At 36.0% G+C, this 22,698-nt stretch overlaps 1 protein-coding gene across 1 annotated transcript in view; it reads right to left on the minus strand.

The window, feature by feature from the left end:
- The window catches only part of CABLES1 (Cdk5 and Abl enzyme substrate 1), a 150,446-nt gene that overhangs the window by 90,623 nt on the left and 37,125 nt on the right, over positions 1–22,698 (minus strand). Inside the window, exon 2 of the mRNA XM_051970341.1 lies at positions 6,101–6,172. Within this exon, the coding sequence (XP_051826301.1) occupies positions 6,101–6,172 (72 nt within the window). The remainder of the gene's footprint in view (positions 1–6,100; positions 6,173–22,698) is intronic.

Raw genomic sequence — 22,698 nt, forward strand, 5'->3', positions numbered from 1 at the left:
CAATGTTGAAAAATTACCCATGCATTATGTTTTGTAAATAAAAATTTTTTTAAAATGAGTGGGTGAAACAACAAACATAGAAACAATCACTAATTTCTTTCAAGAGAATGACAACAATGAGACAATATAACAAAATTTATAGGATGCAGACAAAACAGTTCTTGTGTGTGTGTGTGTGTGTGCGAGCGCGCTGAAGCAATTGGGGTTAAGTGACCCAGGGTCACACAGCTAGGAAGTATTAAGTGTCTGAAATCATATTTGAACTCAGGTCCTCCTGACTTCACTCTACCTGCTATTCCACCTAACTGCCCCCAAAGCAGTTTTTAGGGGAAGTTTTATATCTCTAGATGCTTACTTGCATAAACTAGAAAAAGAAAAGATCAATGAATTAGACATGTAACTAAAAAAGCTAGAAAAAGAACAAATTAAAAATCTCCAATTAAATACCAAATATGAAATTCTGAAAATAAAAGGGGAGATTAATAAAATTGATAGTAAAAATAAACTATTGAATTAATAAACAAAATTAAGAGCTGGTTTTATGAAAAAACCAACAAAATATATAAACCTTTAGTTAATTTAATTAGAAAACGGAAAGAAGAAAATCAAATTGTTAATACAAAAAATGAAAAGGGTGAACTTTCCACCAATGAATAGGAAATTAGAGTAATAATTAGGAGCTATCTAATAATTAAGTCCAATTGTATGCCAATAAATATAATAATCTAAGTAAATAGATGAATTTTAAAATTTCTAAAAATTTTATGATTTTTCAAAAAAAAAAGTTAAATCCTTACATCACTGTGATGTACACAAAGTACTAGATTTGAAGTCAAGAAAACCTAGATTAAAATTCAGAATTAGATATTTACCAGCTATATATCTTGGGCAAACTACTTAACCTATCTAGCCATAGTTTTGTCAATTTGTAAGAGGAAGATAATGGCTTCAGTGACTTCTAAGATTATTCCCCAGCTCTGTGATCTATGACCCTATGATAAAGTACCAGTGTTGTATTTATGACAGTTCAGGGTATACTATAATCATGCATCTCTTCATAATATATGAAGGAGTTCTGGGGAGGAGTTTCATCAGCTCCTTTCCATTCTTCTCTGTTTTTCTTTAATCAGTTTAGCTACACACACACACACACACACACACACACACACACACACACACCCCTACTTGTCTAGATCTAGGCTCAAGGCAAGCTTTTTAGGGTCAAAGTAGCCTCCATAAGCCTCTATCTATCTATCTATCTATATGTATACACACACACACACATACACAAACACACACATAAATATAAAAAAAGACAGGAGTTTAGGGCTGAGAGCCAGGGGAAAGTCCTAAATTGGATGATCACAGTTTCTACATGACCCATTTACTCAGAGTTAATTGTCATAGGCCAGGAAATTCTAGCAATTTGCGAGAGTAATCAAGATACCCAAGCACATAAAGTTGACATTTCCAGAACTATTCTGATGAAGTCACATGTGCAGGGCCCAGTTCTCCAGCTCTTAGCTTGCATATTTCCACAAAAGCTGTCCCTTCCCAAGAAGCTGGAAGAGGTGGCCACCCTTGGCAAACACAGGCTTAAAATGGAGATACAGGAGATGGATCAGCAAGTCCCTTGGGCTGCTCTTCCTCCACACATACTCCCCCAGCCGCCCCAGGCCCTCTGGCCACAAACAGCAGCTTCTGGGAGGGCAGAGGAGCACAGATGGCTGTCAGAGCAGCAGGAGCAGAAGACCCAGAGGTAGCAATCCGTTCAGCAGCTGCTGCTGGCACACCCAGACTACTCAGAAACCTCGAAAAGCCGAGGCTGCCTGGACCCGAGGCTTCCTGGCCAATTTCCCTGGATGTGTCGGACTCTCACTTCCAGTCTGATCAAATCAGTACCAGGACTGTGGGGGCCGCCCTTTATCAAAGAACTATTGCTACAAATGTTCCCTTCCTGCAGCAGCTCTGAGCGAAGCAGAGGGAAAAGAAATGTATCCAAGGGGATACGAGAAGGGGACACGGTAAAAGAATAGCTTTCGCTTCTGGGTGACCATTATTTCCTTGCCAATATAGAAATCTACAAGCTACAGGACCAGCTTTCAAATAAGTATCTGATTTGTTTATTTAAAAAAAATTCAAAGGCGAACACTAGGGATTTGGAGAAATGCTTCAAGGGAATTATGGTGTTAGCAACCATCACCAAGGAAACTGGAATTCTGGTTAGCCCAGGTTATGGCAGGTTAAGTGATGGATGAGCAAACTTTAAAGAGGGCTTTAAAGTGGAAGCTTCTCTCTTAAAAATAAACACTGCAAGCAATCTACAATTAAATTAGGAATGAATTAAATTAAAACTAATTTAATGACAGATCAGCTATTCCTTGTTAGCACTGATTATATGATGCACTTAATTATACAAAAGGTTTTTAATAGCTCCCTTATTTTCATTAGAGAAATGTATTAAGTAAAAAAAAATAAAATAAAAGGGGTTTGGCGAATATTCTACCACCCCCACAGTTCCCAAAGCAACTCAGGGCCTGAAGTGTTTGAGTTATTAGTGCATACCATTTCCTGAAGGAGTGTTGGGGGGAGGGGAGGACATTTTAGCAAAGGATAAGCTTTTTTTTAAATGCACAAATTCTTACGTATTTCTGCCATTTTTGTTTTTGCTTCATATTTTGAAATGGACAATTAAAAATACAGTGAACATCAAGCAGTCCTTTGAAGCCAAGGAAGACCAGTTGTGTATAATGGGAAGGTATCTGAATGTTTCATTTCTCTAAGCAACTCTCTAAGACTAAATTGCAGAGAAAGTGCCAACCTACACAGGTAAAAAGAGATTTTTTTCCTTATGGGAATTCCCTATACCAGTGTTATTGCAAGATCAATCCTTATATCTAACTAAAAATAGATGTTAAATTTTAAATATGTCATATATATTGTATCTATTTTGCCATTAAATAGCATATTATATTACAAAACATTAGGCATTATGTTACATATGATAAAATGGTGTATATTAAATAATATATGTAATAGAATTTTAAAATATATTAAGCATCTTCATAGAAAATTAACATATTTAATGTCACATTAGGCAAAATTATATTTAATAATATTCACCATACAATCATATAAAAATTACATAATTTATGATGTATGTCACATCATATTATAAAATTATATTTACTATATAATGTCATAAAATTATATATTTAATAATATTGTCATATAATGTTGCAAAATATATTGTTTATATTATTGATTAATATCAAGAATATAATCTATAATGTTTATATAATTATATTAGATATTTATATATCATGTGATATATGTATTATTTATTTGTATATGTTTATGTATTATATATTGGAAAATGGAAAATGGAGTACCAAAGTCCTTCCAATGCCTTCCTTTATAGAGGGCAGAAATTGGCTTTCTAGCTCCAATATTTATGTATTATATAATATTTATGTGCCATATATTATGTAATTACTAATAGTATGTTATATTTGATAATATAATCAATATTAAAATAGATAGCATATGTTTTATTTACCACCCCTATTTGATAAAAGTAAATGCTCCATTTTTCTTCCATCAAATATGCCCTATCAGAGACCTCATAAAGTACAGAAGACAGGTTTGAGTGCATACCAAGAAGATGCCCTAAAAGATCGCTAGATAGAAACATTACAGCCACAGAGTAATTTTCTTATTTTGCCTCTGCCCTCTCTAGTCAGCATCCCCCAAGAGCTGAAGAGTAATTATCAAGTTCCAGAGGATTTAAGGCAAAATGACCTCAAAGTCAGACCTTGTCTCTCACACCCATACTCACACCTGGAGTGCTGAACATTAAGAGAGCCAGAGCACTCAAGGATCAATAGTAAGAAGGTGTGAAATGGAGCCCATGATGCAGTTTTCTGTGGGATTGGTTAGGGGCTGGGCACAAAAAGGGCACTCAAACCTGGCACTGAAGATATCCACCAGACATGGCTACTCTACTCCTCCATCTCACTTTAACTTTGTCTACTTCTGCTATGTATTTAGTGGAAGACTTTTTAAAAACTAAAGTTTTATGAAAGAAAAATTTCTGGGACAGGGAGATGAAAACAGTTTGTCCTGGCTTATATACTGAATTTTGTTGTTGAGACCCCTGGAAAGGATTTTTTTTGTTCATTTTATAGAAAAACATTCCCATAATAAAGAAGCAAAATTAGCCTGATTTTGATATTAGCAGAATTAGGTTCAAAGGTTGAGTTGGGCTCCTTATGATCACTCCACTTCTCTGGGTCAGTTTCTGCTTTGATGACATGGGAGTAGAAAGGCAGATTTATTTATTTATTTATTTATTTTGCTGAAATAATTTGGATTAAGTATCTTGCCCAGGGTCACACAGATAGGAAGTGTTAAGTGTCTGAGGCTGGATTTGAACCCAGGTTAGGGAGACAGATTTTGATGGTCTTGATGGTCCTTTTCCATTCAGTTCCCTTGAGAGCTCTCAAATTGGGCAAAACAGGGTAAGCTCAGAATGCAGTCTCAGCCTATGTACCAATTAACTTGTTCTAGTTCTTCGAGTTTTATTCTGAATGTAGCTTTTTTTGTGAGCTTTGTAAATGTAGCAAAACAGAGAAAAAGCACCCGTTCCTGTTCTGAATGAGTAATGATAGAGGAATTACTGTAGGAAAGTCAAATATTATCATGCATTTTCAATGCCATTTAAAACCACCAAGTTCACTTTCAGATGGTCTCAAAGGACACAAGAAATCCAATTTGAGAATTTGTGAAGTGCTTGGATTTCTTAAGTGGAAGCTGGATCTTTTGGCAACCAGCTCTATTAGAATCACTGTAGGACACAAGATTTTATGAACCTGTTTGCTTGGCTAGCTTGGTTTCTCAAGGAGCCTCCAAATTCTGGCATGATGGAAACAGATGTGGCTGGCTAAGAAGTCAGGAGTAGTCTTGGTGCTGTCAGTTAACAGACCTCTCCCCTTTCCTTTGCTGTCCCCCCTTCTCCCTTTTCCTCCCTTCTAATCTTTTCTTCCCTCCACCTCTCCCCTTTTCTCTCCCTTTTTTCCCTCTTCTTTTCTGTCCCTTCCCCACTATCTCCTCTTATTTTCCATTCTTTTCTCTTCCCTTCTCTTCTTTCTCTTCCCCTTCTATCCTTCCTCTCCTCATCTCCTCTTCCCTCCCTCCATCCTTTCTTCTTTCCCCTTCTTTCCTCTCTCTTCTCTCCCCTCCCTTCCCAGAGACACTGCTTGGAAAATAGTTGTACATCAAATGTATTTCACATGGTCACATTCCACAGTACTCCTCTGGAAGTGTTGTAAGCATTTGCCTCTCCATCTGATGGCCAGCAGACTGGGAAAAGGGGGGCAGTGGATAGAATACTAGATCTGGAGTTGTGAAGACCTGAATTCAGATCTGGTTTCACCCTCAAATGAGTCCCCAAAAGTCAGTAACTTGCCTCAGTTTCCTCAACTGTAAAATGGGAATAAAAATATCTCTCCTGGGTTTATGATGAAGATAAAAAGAGAGAATATTTTTAAAGTGCTTTGCAGAATTTAAAACACTATTTAAGCTAGTTGTTGTTACTGTTGTTACTACTCCTATTATTCTTATTGTTTCTCCTCTCTATATTCCAAATTCCCTTGATCTTGAAGAAAGCTGAAATTGCTCTTAGACATAGATACTTATTTTTATTGAGGATTCTTGGAAATGGTCACCAAGTGATGTTTCAGTTGCCTTGGGACTTGCTCAAAATGAAGCCCATCAAAGCTAGCTTGCTGTACTGAGGCTGAGAACAGGATGCTAGAAAATCCTATGTTTCCATTTCCTTAAATGGTTGCTTTCAAAAAAGAGAAAACAAGAAAGAAACCACAAATTGAACAAAAAGAACAAAGTGCAGCTGTTTCATAAATAATTAGAACTTAATTTTATTTTCCACTTTTTAATAGGCCCTCAAGTTGGCAAACTAAGCTATTACATAATTTTCTAACTTGTACTGTTATTCTTCCAGCAAGTTTTTTAAAAGCAAGAAATCACATTTCACCACAAAGCTTTCATGCAAATTAGTATGTATGGAGTAAAGATAAATTACCTCCGTAATGGAGCATTCTCTTCGATATCCTCCAAGGTCTCCAAGGAAGATCTCTGGGAGATCAGACGACGTCTATACAAAGAAAAACGATTCAATATTAAAATTTCTGCTAAAAAATAATCTGATAGAAGTAATTTAACAAATATTTTGCATTAGAAATGATGCTGAGATTCTGAAACTGAACCCAGTATCTTGTTTTATCATATCTTAAGTATTTCATGGGAAGACAAAGTATCTTATTTCCGCCCATAGTATTTATTTTTATGATAGGGCAGCCAAGTAGCATATCAGGCCTGGAGTTAGAAAGATTCTACTTCCTGACACTTACTGGCTATGTGACCCTGAGTAAGTCACTTAACCCTTTTTATCTCAGTTTCCTCATCTGAAAATGAACTGGAGAAGGAAGTGGTGAACCATTCTAGTATCTTTGGTAAGAAAACCCCAAATGGAGATACAAAGAGTCAGACATGACTGAAATTGACAGAACAATATTTTTATAACTAGGCAAGTCACTGAGACCTTGTCTCAAATTTGCCAACAGAAGTAGGGACACAAAACTTTTTTTGAGAAGAATAAGACACTTTTTATAAGAACTCTTTCCTGGTTCTCCCTTAATGGTAGTATATTCCCATTATGATCATCTCCAATTTATCATGAATATATATAATATTTATGCATGTATTCACATACATATATCTTGTTTGTACATGTTGTTTTGCCTATTAGATTGTGAAAGAAGTTGAGAGTAGGGATTATTTTACTTTTCTTTGTATCTCAGGCATTTTAGCACAATACATGACACTCAATAAGCTCTTAAAAATACTTATCCTAGCTATCCATTCATTGATTCATCTATCCACCCATCCACTCCCCCTTTTAAATACAGTAACCTTGGGTTATATTTCTTTCTTCATTTCCCTTAATGTCTATAGGAATTCAATTTAAAATTTTAATAATTTTATTTTTTGGTAATGATAACTTGTTGGCCATAGCAGACACTTTTCTAACACCTGATAAGAAAACTTGATACATGGACATCACTGGATGCTCAATTTAAAAATCATATTGATTATATACTTTTTATTCACCTTTCCACATTACTTATGGTATAAAGAAAGAAGCAGAACAAAAAGGAAAAACTACAAGAAAGAAAAAACAACAAAAAAGTGAAAATAAGTCAGCTTCAATTTACATTCAGACCCCACAATTCTTTCTCTGGATATGGATAGCTTTTCCCAAAATGAATCTTTTGGAATTGTCTTAGATCACTGTATTGCTGAAAAGAGCTAAGTCTATCAAAGTTGATCATCGCATAATGTTGCTGTTACTGTGTATAAGGTTCTCTTGGTTCTGCTTTTTTCACTCAGCATTAGTTCATGTAAGTATTTCCAGGTTTTTCTGAAATCCATCTGTTTGTCATTTCTTATAGCACCATAGTATTCCATTACATCATATACCACAATTTATTCAACCATTCCCCAATTGATGGGCATCTCCCCATAATTTCCAATTCTTTGCCATCTGGCAATTTTTTTGGTAGTTAATGCATCTTCAATCTTATTATAATTTCCTTCACTAGTCTGGAGGAAGAAGAAAAAAGCTAAAACATATTCATAGAGCTAGGTGCTACTTTGTTTACACATGAGTTCTAGCTCTTTATTGAGCATAAGGAATATACTTTAGAGTTATTCCTTACAGGCTTGATAAAGGCACTGATTCAGTAAACACTTCTGTTGCTTCTTGAATCGGTCTTTGTGATTTTCTTTTTAGTTTTCTTAAAAGGATGCAAGGGCTCTGATAGGGATGAGTCACACAAATATCTCTTCCTTCAATGCCTTTCCAATGGCTGTACTCTAGGAGACACAGTAGAGAGAGTGGACTTGGTCTCAGGCATTTACTACCTGGGTGACCCTGGGCAAAGTATTAAACTTTGGTTTGCCTCAGTTTCCATAACTCTAAAATGTGGAAAATAATAGCACCTACCTTTCACGGTTGTTGTGAGGCTCAAATGAGATATCTATAAAGTACTTAGCACAATGCCTGGTGGTACATAAGTGGAATTATATAAATGCTAACAATTAATAATAGATATTATAATATATAATTAATAATAATGTTATTATTAAAGTTGCTTCAATGTCAGTGTGCTCCTGAATATATCTCCAATTCCTTTCAAAATTTAGTCTCTAATTGAAGAATAGTATTTTTATCTTTTTTTGTTTGTTTGCTTTTTCTTTCTCATCTATTTTCCCCTTTGGATCTGGTTTTTCTTGCACAACATGACAAATATGGAAATGTGTTTAAGAGGACTCTACATGTTTAACCTATGTCAGACTGCTTGCTGTCTTGGGGAGGGGAGAAGTAAGGGAGGGAAGGAAGGAAGGAAGGAAGAAAGGAAGGAAGGAAGGAAGGAAAGGAGGGAGGGAGGGAGGAAGGAAGGAAGAAGAAAAAACTTGGAACACAAAATCTTACAAAAATGAATATTAAAAACTATTTTAACATGTATTTGGAAAAAAATAAAACACTATTGAGGAAAAAAACTTAATCTCCAGAGAACAAGATATAAAGAGCTGAAAAAGGAGAAAGCAAAAGTAATTCCTTCTTTGACTTCCACTTTTCTTTTTCTCTACAAAACCTCTGGGGTGCAGCAAAAGTATCAGAACAAAGCAGGGAACTCAAGGACAAAAGGTGTCAGACAGCAGCATCGGTGCTGCTGTTCCTACTGATGTCCCAGGTACTGGATGCCCCAGTGAGAGCTGGGCTGTGCAGCTCTGCTCACTCTTGAAACTGGAGCAGATCCCAGGACTCATCAGCAGCCTTTACTAAAATAGACATTAGGGCCATGAGGATGGCAGCATGCTTCTGGGCACCCACTGCCACAGGGCAGGTATTCAGTGTTCTCTTGGATCTGCCTCCTCTTCCAAAATGTAAATGCAAGAATACCTATGGTTGACAGGAAAAGACCAAAACAAATAGCAAAGGGAAAAGCTTGCTCTGTCTGCTTGTCTCTCTGCCACTAAAGAACCACTGAATCTCAGTGTCCGAAAGAATCTCAGAGGTCATCTGGTCTAAATGACACTGGAGCAAGAATCCCCTTTAGAATATCACTAATGGGCAATTAAGCTGCCTCCTGGGGAAGGAGTGGGTATGGAGTCTGAGAAACACTGGGAGAGCTCAACTCCCTCCTTCATGGAAATTGTACACACAAGTGACCAACATATACTTATGTATACATAGATATGTATATGTACACATGTATTTTTACACATAAGTATATATAATATACATATATATTTGTCATGCACAAATATATAATAAGTACATATACTTATATAAACAGGTAAGTGTATGTATCTGTATATATACTTATATTAGACTTATATTAGGCAACTAGGTGGAGCAGGGGATAGAATGCAGCCCTGGATTCAAGAGAGATCAAATCAGACATTTATTAGCCGCATGACTTGGGTAAGTTACTTAATTTCTGTGTCTCAGTTTCCTCAACTGTAAAATGGGAACCTACTTTACACAATTGTTATGAGGATCAAATAAGATATTTTTAAAATGTTTAGCACAGTGCCTAGCACATACTGTCACTCAGTCCTATCAAATTCTTTTTGTGATCCCTATGGACTATAGTACACCAATGGTGACCATGGGGTTTTCTTGGCAAAAAATCCTGGAGTAGTTTGCCATTTCCTTCAGATTAAGGGACCTGGACATAGTGGGCTTTAATAAATGTTTATTTCTTCCATTTTTTCTATTTTTCTACCTTTTCTTTTACCTCACCATGAGCCATCATCCCAGATTGTTACCCATCTCAACTTTTTCCCTTTCCAAATCTTGACTCTACAGTTTACAAGTTTGATGTTACACTGTCTTCTACTCTTAGCTTTCTATATCTTACTTACTAGACTACTTCCATCATGTATCTCTTCCATTCCTTCTGACATGTAACTCAGCAAAGCCAGAGGAATTGCATGTGGAACCTTGCTGACATGAGTCCATTACACATTTCTGTTATCAGATCTTACCTACACTCTTGTTGTACCTTTACTCCTCCTTAACTGATTCTCTATCATATTCTACATAGCAGTTATTTCAAACTTCTCTTCTCCCCTCAAGTTTTCTCTATCACTCCATCTCAAATGCTCTAGCAGACTTTAATCTCTTACTTGGTCAAGAAAAGAGTCCACTTACTAAGATCTCTCTTCAACCCTATCTTTCTGCAGCCCCAAACACGGACACTATCCACCACTCTCTCCTCCATTACTGCAGTCTCTGATGAAAAGATGGCCTCTATCCTACTTGATCCCACTCCTTTTGTTTAGTCCTGCAGATTGCCACCCACAACCAATATCCCATTCTCAATCTTTCCATCTAATCAGCAGCTTACAAACATGCCTAGGGTTCTCTCCTTAAAAAGGCTTTCATTTGACCATTATCTCAAACTTTTAGTTAATATTTCTCCTCCCTTTTATAACCAAAATCTAGAGAAAGTTAACTACATCAATTGTCTACCCAGTTTTCCCCCACATTTTACAAGCCTTTGCAATCTGGTTTCCAATCTCATTACTAAACTTTCCAAAGTTATCAATTAGTTCTTAATTGCAAGCTTCAATAGCCTTTTAATGAGTCATTTTCCTTCTTGATGTATCTGCTGATGTTAACCAGCTCTTTTTACCCTGGATGATCTCTCTCCTCTGGGTTTTCATGACTCAGATTCCTCTTAGTTCTCCTCCTAATTGTCTGGCTACTATTCAGTTTCCTTTGATGGTTCATTATTCAAATCTCAGTCTGTAACTGTGGGTGGAATACAAGGCTCTTCCTGGACCCTCTTCTCTCTGTCAAATCTCTTCCTCTTACTGAACTCAACAGTAAGTTGACATTTGAAGCCCTTCATTTGACTCCTTCTTAACTTTCCAGCCATAGTCTACATTGCCACGCATCTTTATGCATTCTACAGACTAGCCAGAATGGACCTCATGGTGTTCCTCCAATGCAATACTCCATCTCTTATTTCTTTGCCGGTGTACCTGGAACATACTCTTTCCTCACCTGTGCATTTTGGAAGCCCTAGTTTCCTGCAGAGGTCAGTAAAAATACCACACGAGGCATTTGCTGATCCTCCAGCTCTTAGTCCCACATCCTTCCCAATTACGTCATATTTGTTTTGCACGCACACACACACACACACACACACACACACACACACACACACAGTGCTATCTCTCCCTATAGAATGTAAGCTCCTCTGAGAACAGGACCTGGTTCACTTCTGTCTTTGAATCCTCAGTGCTTAGTACAGTGCATAACACAAAATAAGTGCTGAATAAATGAATAATTGCTGTTTGACTAAGTGAAGAAGTGAGCCATAGGACAACTTCCTATCATTTTTTTCTACCTATTATTTTTTCTAGATCTCTGCTCTGATATAAATTTCTTTTGTGGTTTTACTAAATAATACCACAGAATTTAAACCTGGGATGGAACTTCAGAGCTCATATTTACTTCAACAGCTTTGTTTTATTTGGGAATATGGAGACAAAAGAAAAAAATTTCAATACTTTAAATTTAGATGTACCTATGTATTATGATAAGTCCAGAAGAATCAAAATGATAGCTGATCCAAAGGACAACAATGTGTATAAGTTGGCTAATGATGACTTATGTGACTGGAAAAAATGGAGGACCAGTAATATAGCAAACAAAAGAGAAGAAATGGCCAAGACTAGGTGGAAATGAATCTCTGTGAAATGTTTAAATCCATATCTTATTTTTATTGATATCTTTTTTATGTCATCAGTATTTTCAAACATAACTTTCCTCATCCCCTCCTCAGCATGCAAATCTTGTAACAAAGAATAAAAAGGGAAAAAAATTAATTCAGCAAAACCTATTAATTGTCAATTGGTGAGCTATACCATACTTTAAATATTCCATATTCTGCAAAGATGGGAGAAAGTTGTATTTTATTAATTTCTCTGGGACCCTTTTTTGGTCACTGTATTTATTGAGTGGGCAGCTGGAGAAAGGAGAAAGGGCCTGGAGGTGGGAATACTCATTTTCCTAAGTTCAAATCTAGCCTAAGACAGTGACTAGTGTGGTTCAGGGCAGGTCACTTAACCCTGTTTGCCTCGGTTTCCCAATTAAAATGAGCTCATGTAAAAATAAGCTGGAGAAGGAACTGGCAAATCACTCCAGGACCCCTGCCAATAAAACCCCAAATGGGGTCATGAAGAGTCACACATGACTGAAATGACTGAACAATGAATTTACTGAGTCTCCAGTTTCAGTTTTTTGTTTTTTCTACTTACATAGATGGAGTCATCGTATATATTATTTCCCTGGCATTTAAAGACCTCCATAATCTGGCTCCCATCTGCTTTTCCAGTTTCCTTCCATATTTCCCTCCTCATGTTCTCGACATTCCCATGACACTAGGATGCTAGCTCTTTCTCATATGTAGCATTCATCCTCTTCTCTCTCTTCCTCTGAACAATGGTCTATTATGTCTAAAATAAGCTCCAAGCTCCATCCTTACCTATACCTGACAGAATCTCTAACTTCCTTCCAAGCACAGAGGACACAAGGAAAGTTCGTAAGAACTCCACAGAAATTAATGCAAATGCACAAAAACTGTACAGATTGAAGATTCTTAGACAGGCTGTATCACACACAATCAGAAGGTAGCAGCATGGTACAATGGAGAAAGTTCTGGTTTGGATGTCAGAGGATTCAGGTTCTGCACACACTGAGCTGAGCCTGTTGGACTCTAAACTTCCTGGGGACTTTGTGCCTTCATCTCTGCTTCTTGCCTTGGCTCTTACCCCTGACAATTTGCTGCCTTTCTTTTTAAGTCATCATCCTTGTGCCTTCTCTGACCAAAGGATTCCACCCTGGACACCACTTTGGCAGGAATTCTCAGTGCATTGCTAGACATAGCTCTCCCTCTGCATCCTGGCCATTTTCCTCCCTCCTGCTACTGGAGGGCAGGTATTAGACACTTTTCCTTCCTACCCCATGTTGACCTCTAGTCCTGATTAAAAAAAAAAATCTCTGGAAAAGGCATTTCACTGAACTATACTAGACTTTCACACCTTCCTGATCACCACTTGCCTAAATACGTTGTCTACCCCATTAGAATGTACTGTTCCTTGAGAGCAGGAACTATGTTGTATTTGTATTTTTAACTTCACTATTCAGTGCAGTGTTTAGTAATAAGCACTTAATATATGATCGTTATTCATTCATATTCCTGCCTGTATGGCTTTGGATAAAACATTTAATTTCCCTGAATTTCAATTTCTTCATCTTTAAAATTGGCCTATGAGGTCCATTCTAACTTTAGATAAAAAAGTCTTAATATTGGACCCATGAACCTGGTTTTTAAAAATATTTTAGTAATTGTATTTCAACATAATTGTTTTTCTTAATTTTGTACATTTAAAACCTTTTTCTCAGACAGGATCTATAGATTTCACCAGCTTACAAAAGGATTACATGACTAAAAACGTGAAACTCTGCTCTTAAATTAATAATTCTAGGTATGGAAGAAGTCTTTATCTTTGTATTCCTGGATCTAGCTGCTTGTTTTTTACTTCAAAAGATAAGAGGGTAAATATAATCATTTTTTTCATGTGGGAGAGAGTGATTTTGAGTCCTTTCACAACTATGACTGATATAATGATTTTTTTTTTGCAAAGGTAAGAGTAAAATAGCACATAGCTAGAAGAATCTGTTGAGAATATTGCTTATTTTGAGTACAGGACCATTGCTAAGAAATTCTGCCATATATACTTCATGTTTAATGTAAAATAACCAAGCTAAGAAATACACTTAACCTATAATCAAAGAACACCCATTACAAAAATTTATTTTAGCATTTCAACAAGGTTCTTCCAATTCTGAGCCTCCCTAATTTGTGACCTTTTCAGGCTGACAAATTGATGTGTACTTGTCCACAAATCTATAACTAGTCTCTCTAAATTACTAATATGGATAGATAAGTGCCACTTTCTTTTACTAGTACAGTCCCTTCAAAATTTAATAATAACCTAGTTGGGTGACAAAGTTTTATAAACATCCTCTTTGTCGATGAGAAGCTTTATGGCATAGTGAATACAAATAATCATCCTTGAAGCTAGGAAAATGGGGGGTCAAGTCTCTGATATTTTCTAGCTGTGTGACCATGGCCAATTGCTTTAACTTCTCAGGGTTCTAGGGAATAGCATAAAATACGATTATCAGGAGTTTTTCAATTGTATCTGAATCTATAATCCCATTTGGGGCTTTTGGGGAGCAAACAGAGGAGTGGCTTAGCATTTCCTTCTCTAGCTCAGTTTACAGAGGAGTAAAATGATGTAAATAGGATTTAATGACTTGCTCTGGATCAGTTAATAAGTATCTGAGGCCAGATTTTAACTGAGGAAGATGTCTTCCTGACTCTATCTACTGTACTATCTAGCTGCCCCTGATAAGAACTGTAACATTCCAGGATAACATAACATAATATAATATAGTATAATGTAATATGTTATATATACATATATGTAACATGACAATATAACATAAATTGCAGAGAAAATTATCTATTTTCTGACTTATTGGTACAGTGAATTTCCTTACCCAGCAGATCTCTATATCAATGAAATCACAAGCACTTTTGCTATTCCTATTCCCCTTTTTGCTGCTATTCCCAGCAGAAAGCCAACATCTGAGCCAACCTGTCCAAAGCTAACCAGTCTCAACATTTCCTACGTTCTACTTAGTGGGAAAGGACAATCTATGGGAAGACTGTAGTTCCACAAATAACCCAGAAGTCTTTTCGGAAAATTAAGATGTTTTGGACGGCCTTCCCAAACTAAAAGGAAGAGTGGCTTTTGGAGCCTACTAACTTAAAAGGTCAGGAGAATCCCAGGATGAAGTCAGCAGGTCCCTGATGGGTAGTGAGGAGCCTCGCAGACGCCATTGCTACTGCTGGTCAGGAAGCTCAGTTTAGAAAAATAAGTTTATAAAAATAAGCAGCAGTTCCATATTTGACAATTCTCCCATACCCAAATGGCATTCATTTGTTTCTGTGTCAGAAAAATAATGTTTTATGAAACTGGAAAATAAAATGTTGATTTTACATAGGATTAAGGAGAATCATGAGAGCTGGCCATGGGGTGAGAAAGAGCTGAGTTCAAATCCTCCCTCTGATACATACTAGCTGTATGGCCATGAGCAAATCACTTAACCTCTCAATGGCCCTATTAAGTACCTAAGATTCTAAGTTACAGAAAAGTTGCCTTCAGTGGAAGGAGTTTCCACAACAGAAATTCCCCACATTATGAATTCACAGGTCAGGACCGTCACCAAGTGGGGGATAAAGGATATCATAAACTTAGATCTTTTTTTAAAGGCAGAATTCCTTGTCTAGGTAAGGAGTGTTTAATTCTTTCTTTCACAAAGTAATTAGAGAATATTTTCCTTTCTGAGTTGAAGAAAAAAGACTAGAAGATGAGAGCTCTAATTTTGGCTGGATCATCCTTGTACATACTACCTCTAAAGCTGCAGATCACAACTTCTAAATCGGTGTAACTCACACCCAGGTCTTCCATGAAGCAGGAGGTTTAACTAGCGTGTTGGGATGGGAGCCTTCCTCTAGATAGCTTGACATTCATTCCTCAATTGATAAATGGTGAAAGGATATGAAAAAGCAGAAGAAATTAAAACTACCTATAGTCACATGCTCTAAATCACTATAGATTAGAGGAATGCAAATTAATACAATTCTGAAATATCACCTCATACCTATCAGATTGGCTAATATGACAGAAAAGAAAAACGCTGGATGTTAGAGGATATGTGGGAAAAGTGGAATACTAATGCATTGTTAGTGGAATTGTGGACTGGAGAGCAGTATGGGACTATGCCCAAAGTGCTATAAAACTGCATACACTTTGATCCAGCAATATCTCTACTAGGTCTGTATCCCAAAGATAACACAAAAAAGAAAAAAGATCCATATGTATAGGAATGTTTATGGCAGCTCTTTTTGTGGTGGCAAAGAATTAGAAATCCCATCAATTGGGGAATGGCTAAATAAACTGTGGTACATGAATATAATGGGATATTATTCTTCTATGGGGAAGGATAAGCAGGCATATTTCAGAAATTCTTGGAAAGATTTAATATGAACTGATGCTGAGTGAAGTGAACAGAACCTGGAGAACTTTGTACACAGTAACAGCAACACAGTGAAATGATCAACTTTTACAGACTTAGCTCTTCTCAGCAATACAATGATCTAAGATAATTCAAAAATATTCACGATAGAAAATACTATTTATATCCAGAGAAAGAAGTATGGAGTATGAATGTAGAAAAAAGCATACTATTTTCACTATTTTGTTGTTTTTTCTTTCTTGTAGTTTTTTCTTTTGTTCTGATTTTTCTCTCATAACATGACTAATATATATATAATTAATATGATTGTACATGTATAACTTATATCAGACTGTACTCTTGAAGAGGGAAAATGGAAATAAAATATTGTTAAAATAAATCTTAAAAAGAGAAATCTGAACACATATTGTATCTAGGATATACTATAACATATTTAATATGTATAAGACTGCTTGCCATCTAGGGGAGGGGGTGAATGGAGGGAAGGGAAAAGTCAGAACAGAAGTGAGTTCAAGGGATAATGTTGTAGAAAATTATCCAGGCATATGTTCTGTCAATAAAAAATTATAAGAAAAAAATAAATGTTAAAAACTAATACATTTTAAAATAAGTAGTCTGACATTCTGTGGATACCTGCAGAATACATTGACTCAGTCATCACTACATTCCATCCAAATGTCTTTCTGATAACTTTGACATAACTTCTCTGGCACTCTGTCATAACTTATTTATAACCAGGGCATCTAGGTGGCATAGTGGACTAACACTTTGTGACCATAGGCAAGTCAAATCACCCTACTGGCCTCAGTTTCCTCATCTATAAAATGAGGAAATGGTAAACTACTCCAGTAGCTTTGCCAAGAAAACTCCAAATTGTGTCATGAAGAGTTGTACACAACTGAAACGACTGAACAACAATATATATACCTAAGATGCATCTTTTTCCTTTGTTCTTCAAAGAGTCTGGTATGATGGGATTTGCAGCTATATAATATTGCTTAAAACATATTAAAGTTCAAAAGGTGGGTTTTTCCTGCAGGGAGAAAATGGGAGGTCATTAAATGATTGGTCCAATCCAAGTGAAATCCATATTGATCTCTTTCTCTAGTCAATATTGAGCTCTGGATAAGCTGCATGGATTGTCCAAACAACTAAATAATATTCAAAAGATGACTGGAGCCAGTGCTGGAAAAAATGTTAAGTTTTTAAGATTTAAAATGATCTATTCCAATTCAATTCAACAAACATTTATTAAGGGGAAAACATGTGCAAAGCATAGGAAAAAGCCCTGGAGTGTCACCCAATCAATGGATCTTGTTAAAATAAAAAATGTGTCCCTTGCTGCTTCCTTTCATAGGAAAATGATGCTCTTGGTTCACATATACTAGGTATGTGCTTTATACTATTTTCCTTAGCAATAAGAGATATATTCTTAGCCATCTACACTATCTTGCCTGATCTCCTTTGAGATGTGTGAACTAAGTAGCAGAGTGGTATTGCTGGACTTGGAAGCCATGAATTCAAATCCCACAGTCAAACATTTTACTAAATATAACTGTTACAGTTACATTTAATAACTATGACCTGGGCAAATCAATTACCTTGTATTGTTCTCAGTTTCCACAACAGTAAAATTGGGATAAAAATAGCACCTACCTCACTTGGTTGTTCTGAGACCAAATGAGATAATATGTAAAATGTTTTACAAATTTTTAATGTACTTTAGAAATGTTAGTTACTATTAATAGATGGTCACTCTCCCATCTCTCTCCATATTAAGAAAGTCTACAAAAGATGGAAGAGTTTGTTGAAACATGTGCATCTATCATTGATGAGAATGGGGAAGCCTCTAAGGCTAAAAGAACACTATTTGTTATCTTGCAATTTACCAAATAATCTTCAGGACTTGCTACTCAAGTAACTCAAGTAATTTGCAAATTAATAAGAAGCTGCCTTATCTCAGGGACTTCTAACTCTTAACTTTCAAAAGTTAAAAAAAAAATTTGGCTTAATCAACTCAATGACGCTCTCACCAAGCTGACCTTGAACAAACATTCTGCGCCAACATGAAGGAAAAGAAGTCTTTATTGTGCCAGTTTCCCAACTGGACATACTCCCAACATTCCCCGAGTCACGTGGCTGCTACAATCTGGGCTTTCCCACAAAGGACACCCAGACTGAAAAAGTGAACATGTCTTGGAGTCAGTCAAATTCCAAATGTGCTGGCAAGCCTGGGGTATGGTACTCTATCAGAATGGGCAAATGTGCACATTTCTGAAGGAGGATTCTGCCATTCTTCATAAAGTAAGCGGATGAAAGTGAGAGCAGATCATTTTTGGTCTCACTGGTCTCCTCATCCTTGAGAGGTTTAAAGATTTTTAGTCTTGTAAACTTTTGGTCTGAAGAGGGATAGACAGCATATCTATGAATAAGTGAATCCAAATTTCAGAGGCAAATAATGAGAGACTTGCTGGAAAAGTCACAATGTCACTGAGCCTCAGTTTCCCACACTATAAAATAGGGTTATATGGACTACCTAATTTCACCAGGTCTGTGTGAGCAAAGCACTTTGTGAAGCATTCTATATAAACAAGGGCCTAGTTATTTTTTATTAGAACCTAGTTCTCTACTTGAACCACTTGATGCTCCTGACATCCAAACCTAATTACAATAATTTAGAATATAATCTCATTCAAGCAAAAACATGACAATCATGATAATAAAGGCTGATATTTCTATAGCCCTTTAAGGTTTGTAAATTATATCACATGAAAAAAGCCATCTATAACCAGAGAGAGGACAGTGGGAACTGAATGTGGACCACGACATAGTATTTTTACTCTTTTTGTTGTTGTTTGCTTGCATTTTGTTTTCTTTCTCATTTTTTCCTTTAGAACTGATTTTTCTTGTGTAGCATGATATTTGTGGAAATATGTATAGAAGAATTGTACATGTTTAATATGTATTGGATCACTTGCTGTCTAGAGGTGGGGTTGGGGAGAAGGGAGGGAAAAAAATAGAACATAAGGTTTTGTAAGGGAGAATGTTGACAATTATCCATGTATACATTTTGAAAATAAAAAGCTTCAGTTTAAAAAATCCTATCACAAGCAGTATGTTACTTGGTCATCATAATGACCCTATAAGATAAGTAGTATCACCATATAAAGCTGTCAGGAGAAGGAAAAAGGGAAAACAAAGAGGAAAATAAAACTGAATTGAATTGATAAAGAAAGAGGAAAGAGAAGATTAAGTCAGTATTTATCCCCCTCACACACACACATACACACATGTTTAGTGGATAGATTGCTAGGTTTGAGTTAAACTCCTCAGACTACTTAATAGCTGTATGATCCTGGGCATGTCATCTGGCTTCTGCCTGCCTCAGTTTCTCCAAATATAAAATGAGGATAATTATAGTACCTACTCACATGGTTGTTGTAAGGACTAAATGAGATAATATTTGTAAAGTGCTTAGTACAGTATCTGGCACATAGTACTTATTTTTACATATATTCTTATTTTTAAGTATACATTTATATTTAAAATATATATATATATACATATATATATATACATTTACAAATGTATTTATATTTAAATTACAAATTCACATTTTAAAAAAATACTTATTTTTTAAAAAGCAATCTACCAGAATTTTGGGAAAGAAAATGTAGTCCAGTCTGCCAAAGTCACCTCATCTGGTAGGAATCAACTTTAAAAGCCTCTCTTTCCCTGGTGCTCTCCATTCTAGAAAGATGGCAGCTATTATATGTCAGGAGACCAAGGGGCAGCAGCTGTGATTAGCTAACCAGAGGTATCTGGGATGGTGCCAGGTATCTCCCCTGAGCTCTCCTGGGGCAGTGCCCAATCTGTTCTTCCTTGGGCTGGCATATAGAGCCCATGCCCCAGAAAGAAAGCTGAGCTTTCTGCCAAAAAGAAAAGTAGAGCTAAGTAACAAAGGGCATTAAGAAAAACAGCAATTAAGCATGATAACAAGATGTTCAGAGTGATTGTTCTACAAAACTGGCATTACTGAAAATTGTTTCTATTTAGTAGACTGGCAATCCCATTACTTTTTCACTCCTGGACCAGAAAGTGGAAGAATTCAATCTGGTGTCCAGTTATTATCCAAAGTTAATCTTACTACAGTCACTTGGTATTAAATCACAATCAGCTAGCCAGCAGGTGACAGAGCACAACTGGGGAAAGTACAGTGCCAGCCCCAAAGGTCATCACATATAAACAAAGATGACATTTTTTAAGAGTGATTTTTGGTTTACAAAGTATTCTCCAGACATTATCTCATTGGATTCTTACAACAAGATTGTGAGAAGTAGATGTCACAAGGATCAACTCCATTTTTTAATAAAAATGAGGGCCTGAAGCACAAAAGCAATAAGTGAATCTGCCCCCAGGTCATTCAGTTAAGAAATGACAAGTTATTTTTTTATTTTAGCTATCTCTTTTCTTCTGTTGAAACTGTGGCACAGCAGCTCTCCTGTTCAAACCCCAGGGCTACTATCATTACGTTTGAGGTCTTGGGCAATCTAATTAACCTCACTGGACCTCAGTTTCTCCATTTACAAAAGGGGAAAGGATTATCCTTGATGGCTTTTCAGGTCTTTTCCAGGTCTAAATCTGGGATCTCACTGTTGCATGAAACTCAATTTAGAAACTCCCATCTCAGACACATATCAGCTGTGTGACTTTGGGCAAGTCACATAAGTTTTTTCAGAGTTAGTATTCTTATCTGCAAAGTGGGGATAATAATAATAAAGCAGCTACCTCTAAGTTTTATTATAAGGATGATATACACAGAAGTTTGCCAATCTTAAAATGCAATAGGTGTTGGGCCTGAAGTCAAGAAGAACTGAGTTCAAATCCAGCCTTAGATACTTACTGGCTGTGTGATATTGAGTAAGTCACATAATTCTCTTTGCCTTAGTTTCCTCATATGAAAAATGAAAAGGAAATGCAAACTGTTCTGGTATCTTTGCCAAGAAAATCACAAATGGGATCATGAAGAGTCAGACATGATTGAAATGACTGCATGAGATATATCTTAAGAGAGTTACTTGGGGTACCCTAAGAGATGTGAATCAAAAAATGCTGAAAATACAGATATAAATCTAATTTTTTAAAATAAAATCATATTTTAAGTGCATTTGAGGAAAACTGTTAGTCAAAGAAAATCCACCTTTCAGTGAAGAATAATTTGGTAAAAACAAGGACTATAAACATTTATTTAAATGTAAATTATTAATTTAAATATAAATATATTTTAAAATGTGTATAGGTATAAAAGTACATTTTTATATACCAGGTTTGTTTAGACACATTTGCAGGAATTCAATGTCATTTTTATGATTTCTCTGAGGCACTTTTCATAAAACTTAGAGAAACGAGGCCTTCTTTCACTTAAATCCAACTCACTTGGATGTAATGGCTTCAAATTTCCTCATGTCCTGGGACAAACCATAACTACCACCCATGGAGAGGATACTCATATAGGTGACATCATCACTGAATTATCACATTTTGAATTATAGTCAGACCAGTCCACATTCAATTGCTAGCTTGTGTTCTGTATGGCAAACCATAAAAAAGCACTTTATACACCAAAGACACTTAATAAATGTCAACTATGAATAATACCATTGAAATTAATCTGCTATATTCTAAACCCAAGGTCATAGCATAGTCCATTAGTGGAAACTAAATGAGGTTGTATTCACTTAAGTCAGGTCAAGTTATTTAGAATTTATTTAGCACCTACTCCGTAACAAGCAATGTGGGAAGAAATATGGGGATAGAAACAAAAGCAAAAACAAAGACAAAAACCAAACCAAATAGCCCTGATCTCATGAAGCTCACCATCTAATAATGGGGAAGACAGGATGTAAACAACTTTAAAAAAAAAAATCAAGGTTTTTTAAGGGGAGGAGGTACAAAAGAAGTACTTAGTAGTATTTAGAAGTAGAGATAGCTAAGTGGTAAGGTAGCTAGAACAAGTCAGGAAGATATGAATTCAAGTCTGGCTTCAGACACTTAATTAGTTGTTTGATTCTGGGCAGTTTCTGCCTCAGTTTCCTCAAATGTAAAATGAAGATCTGTGCCTCTATCTTCATGTTGTTGTGAGAATCAAATGAGATCATGATTGTAATAATATCTCTATAATGATAATGTCTAAAACATAGTGCCTGACACATAGTATGCCCTCTATAAATATTATTTATTATTGTTGTTATAGTACTTAACACATAGTATGTCCTCTATAAATGTTATTATTATTGTTGTTATAGTATTTAACACAGTACTTGACACACAGTAAACATTCTACAACCAAGATTAAGTGATTTGCCAAGGGTCATACAACTAGTAAGAGTCACAAAACACATCTGAAGCCATTTTCTGCCTGAAAATTC

This window comes from Antechinus flavipes, chromosome 1, assembly GCF_016432865.1.
Source record: "Antechinus flavipes isolate AdamAnt ecotype Samford, QLD, Australia chromosome 1, AdamAnt_v2, whole genome shotgun sequence".
In the NCBI taxonomy this organism is placed as follows: domain Eukaryota; kingdom Metazoa; phylum Chordata; class Mammalia; order Dasyuromorphia; family Dasyuridae; genus Antechinus; species Antechinus flavipes.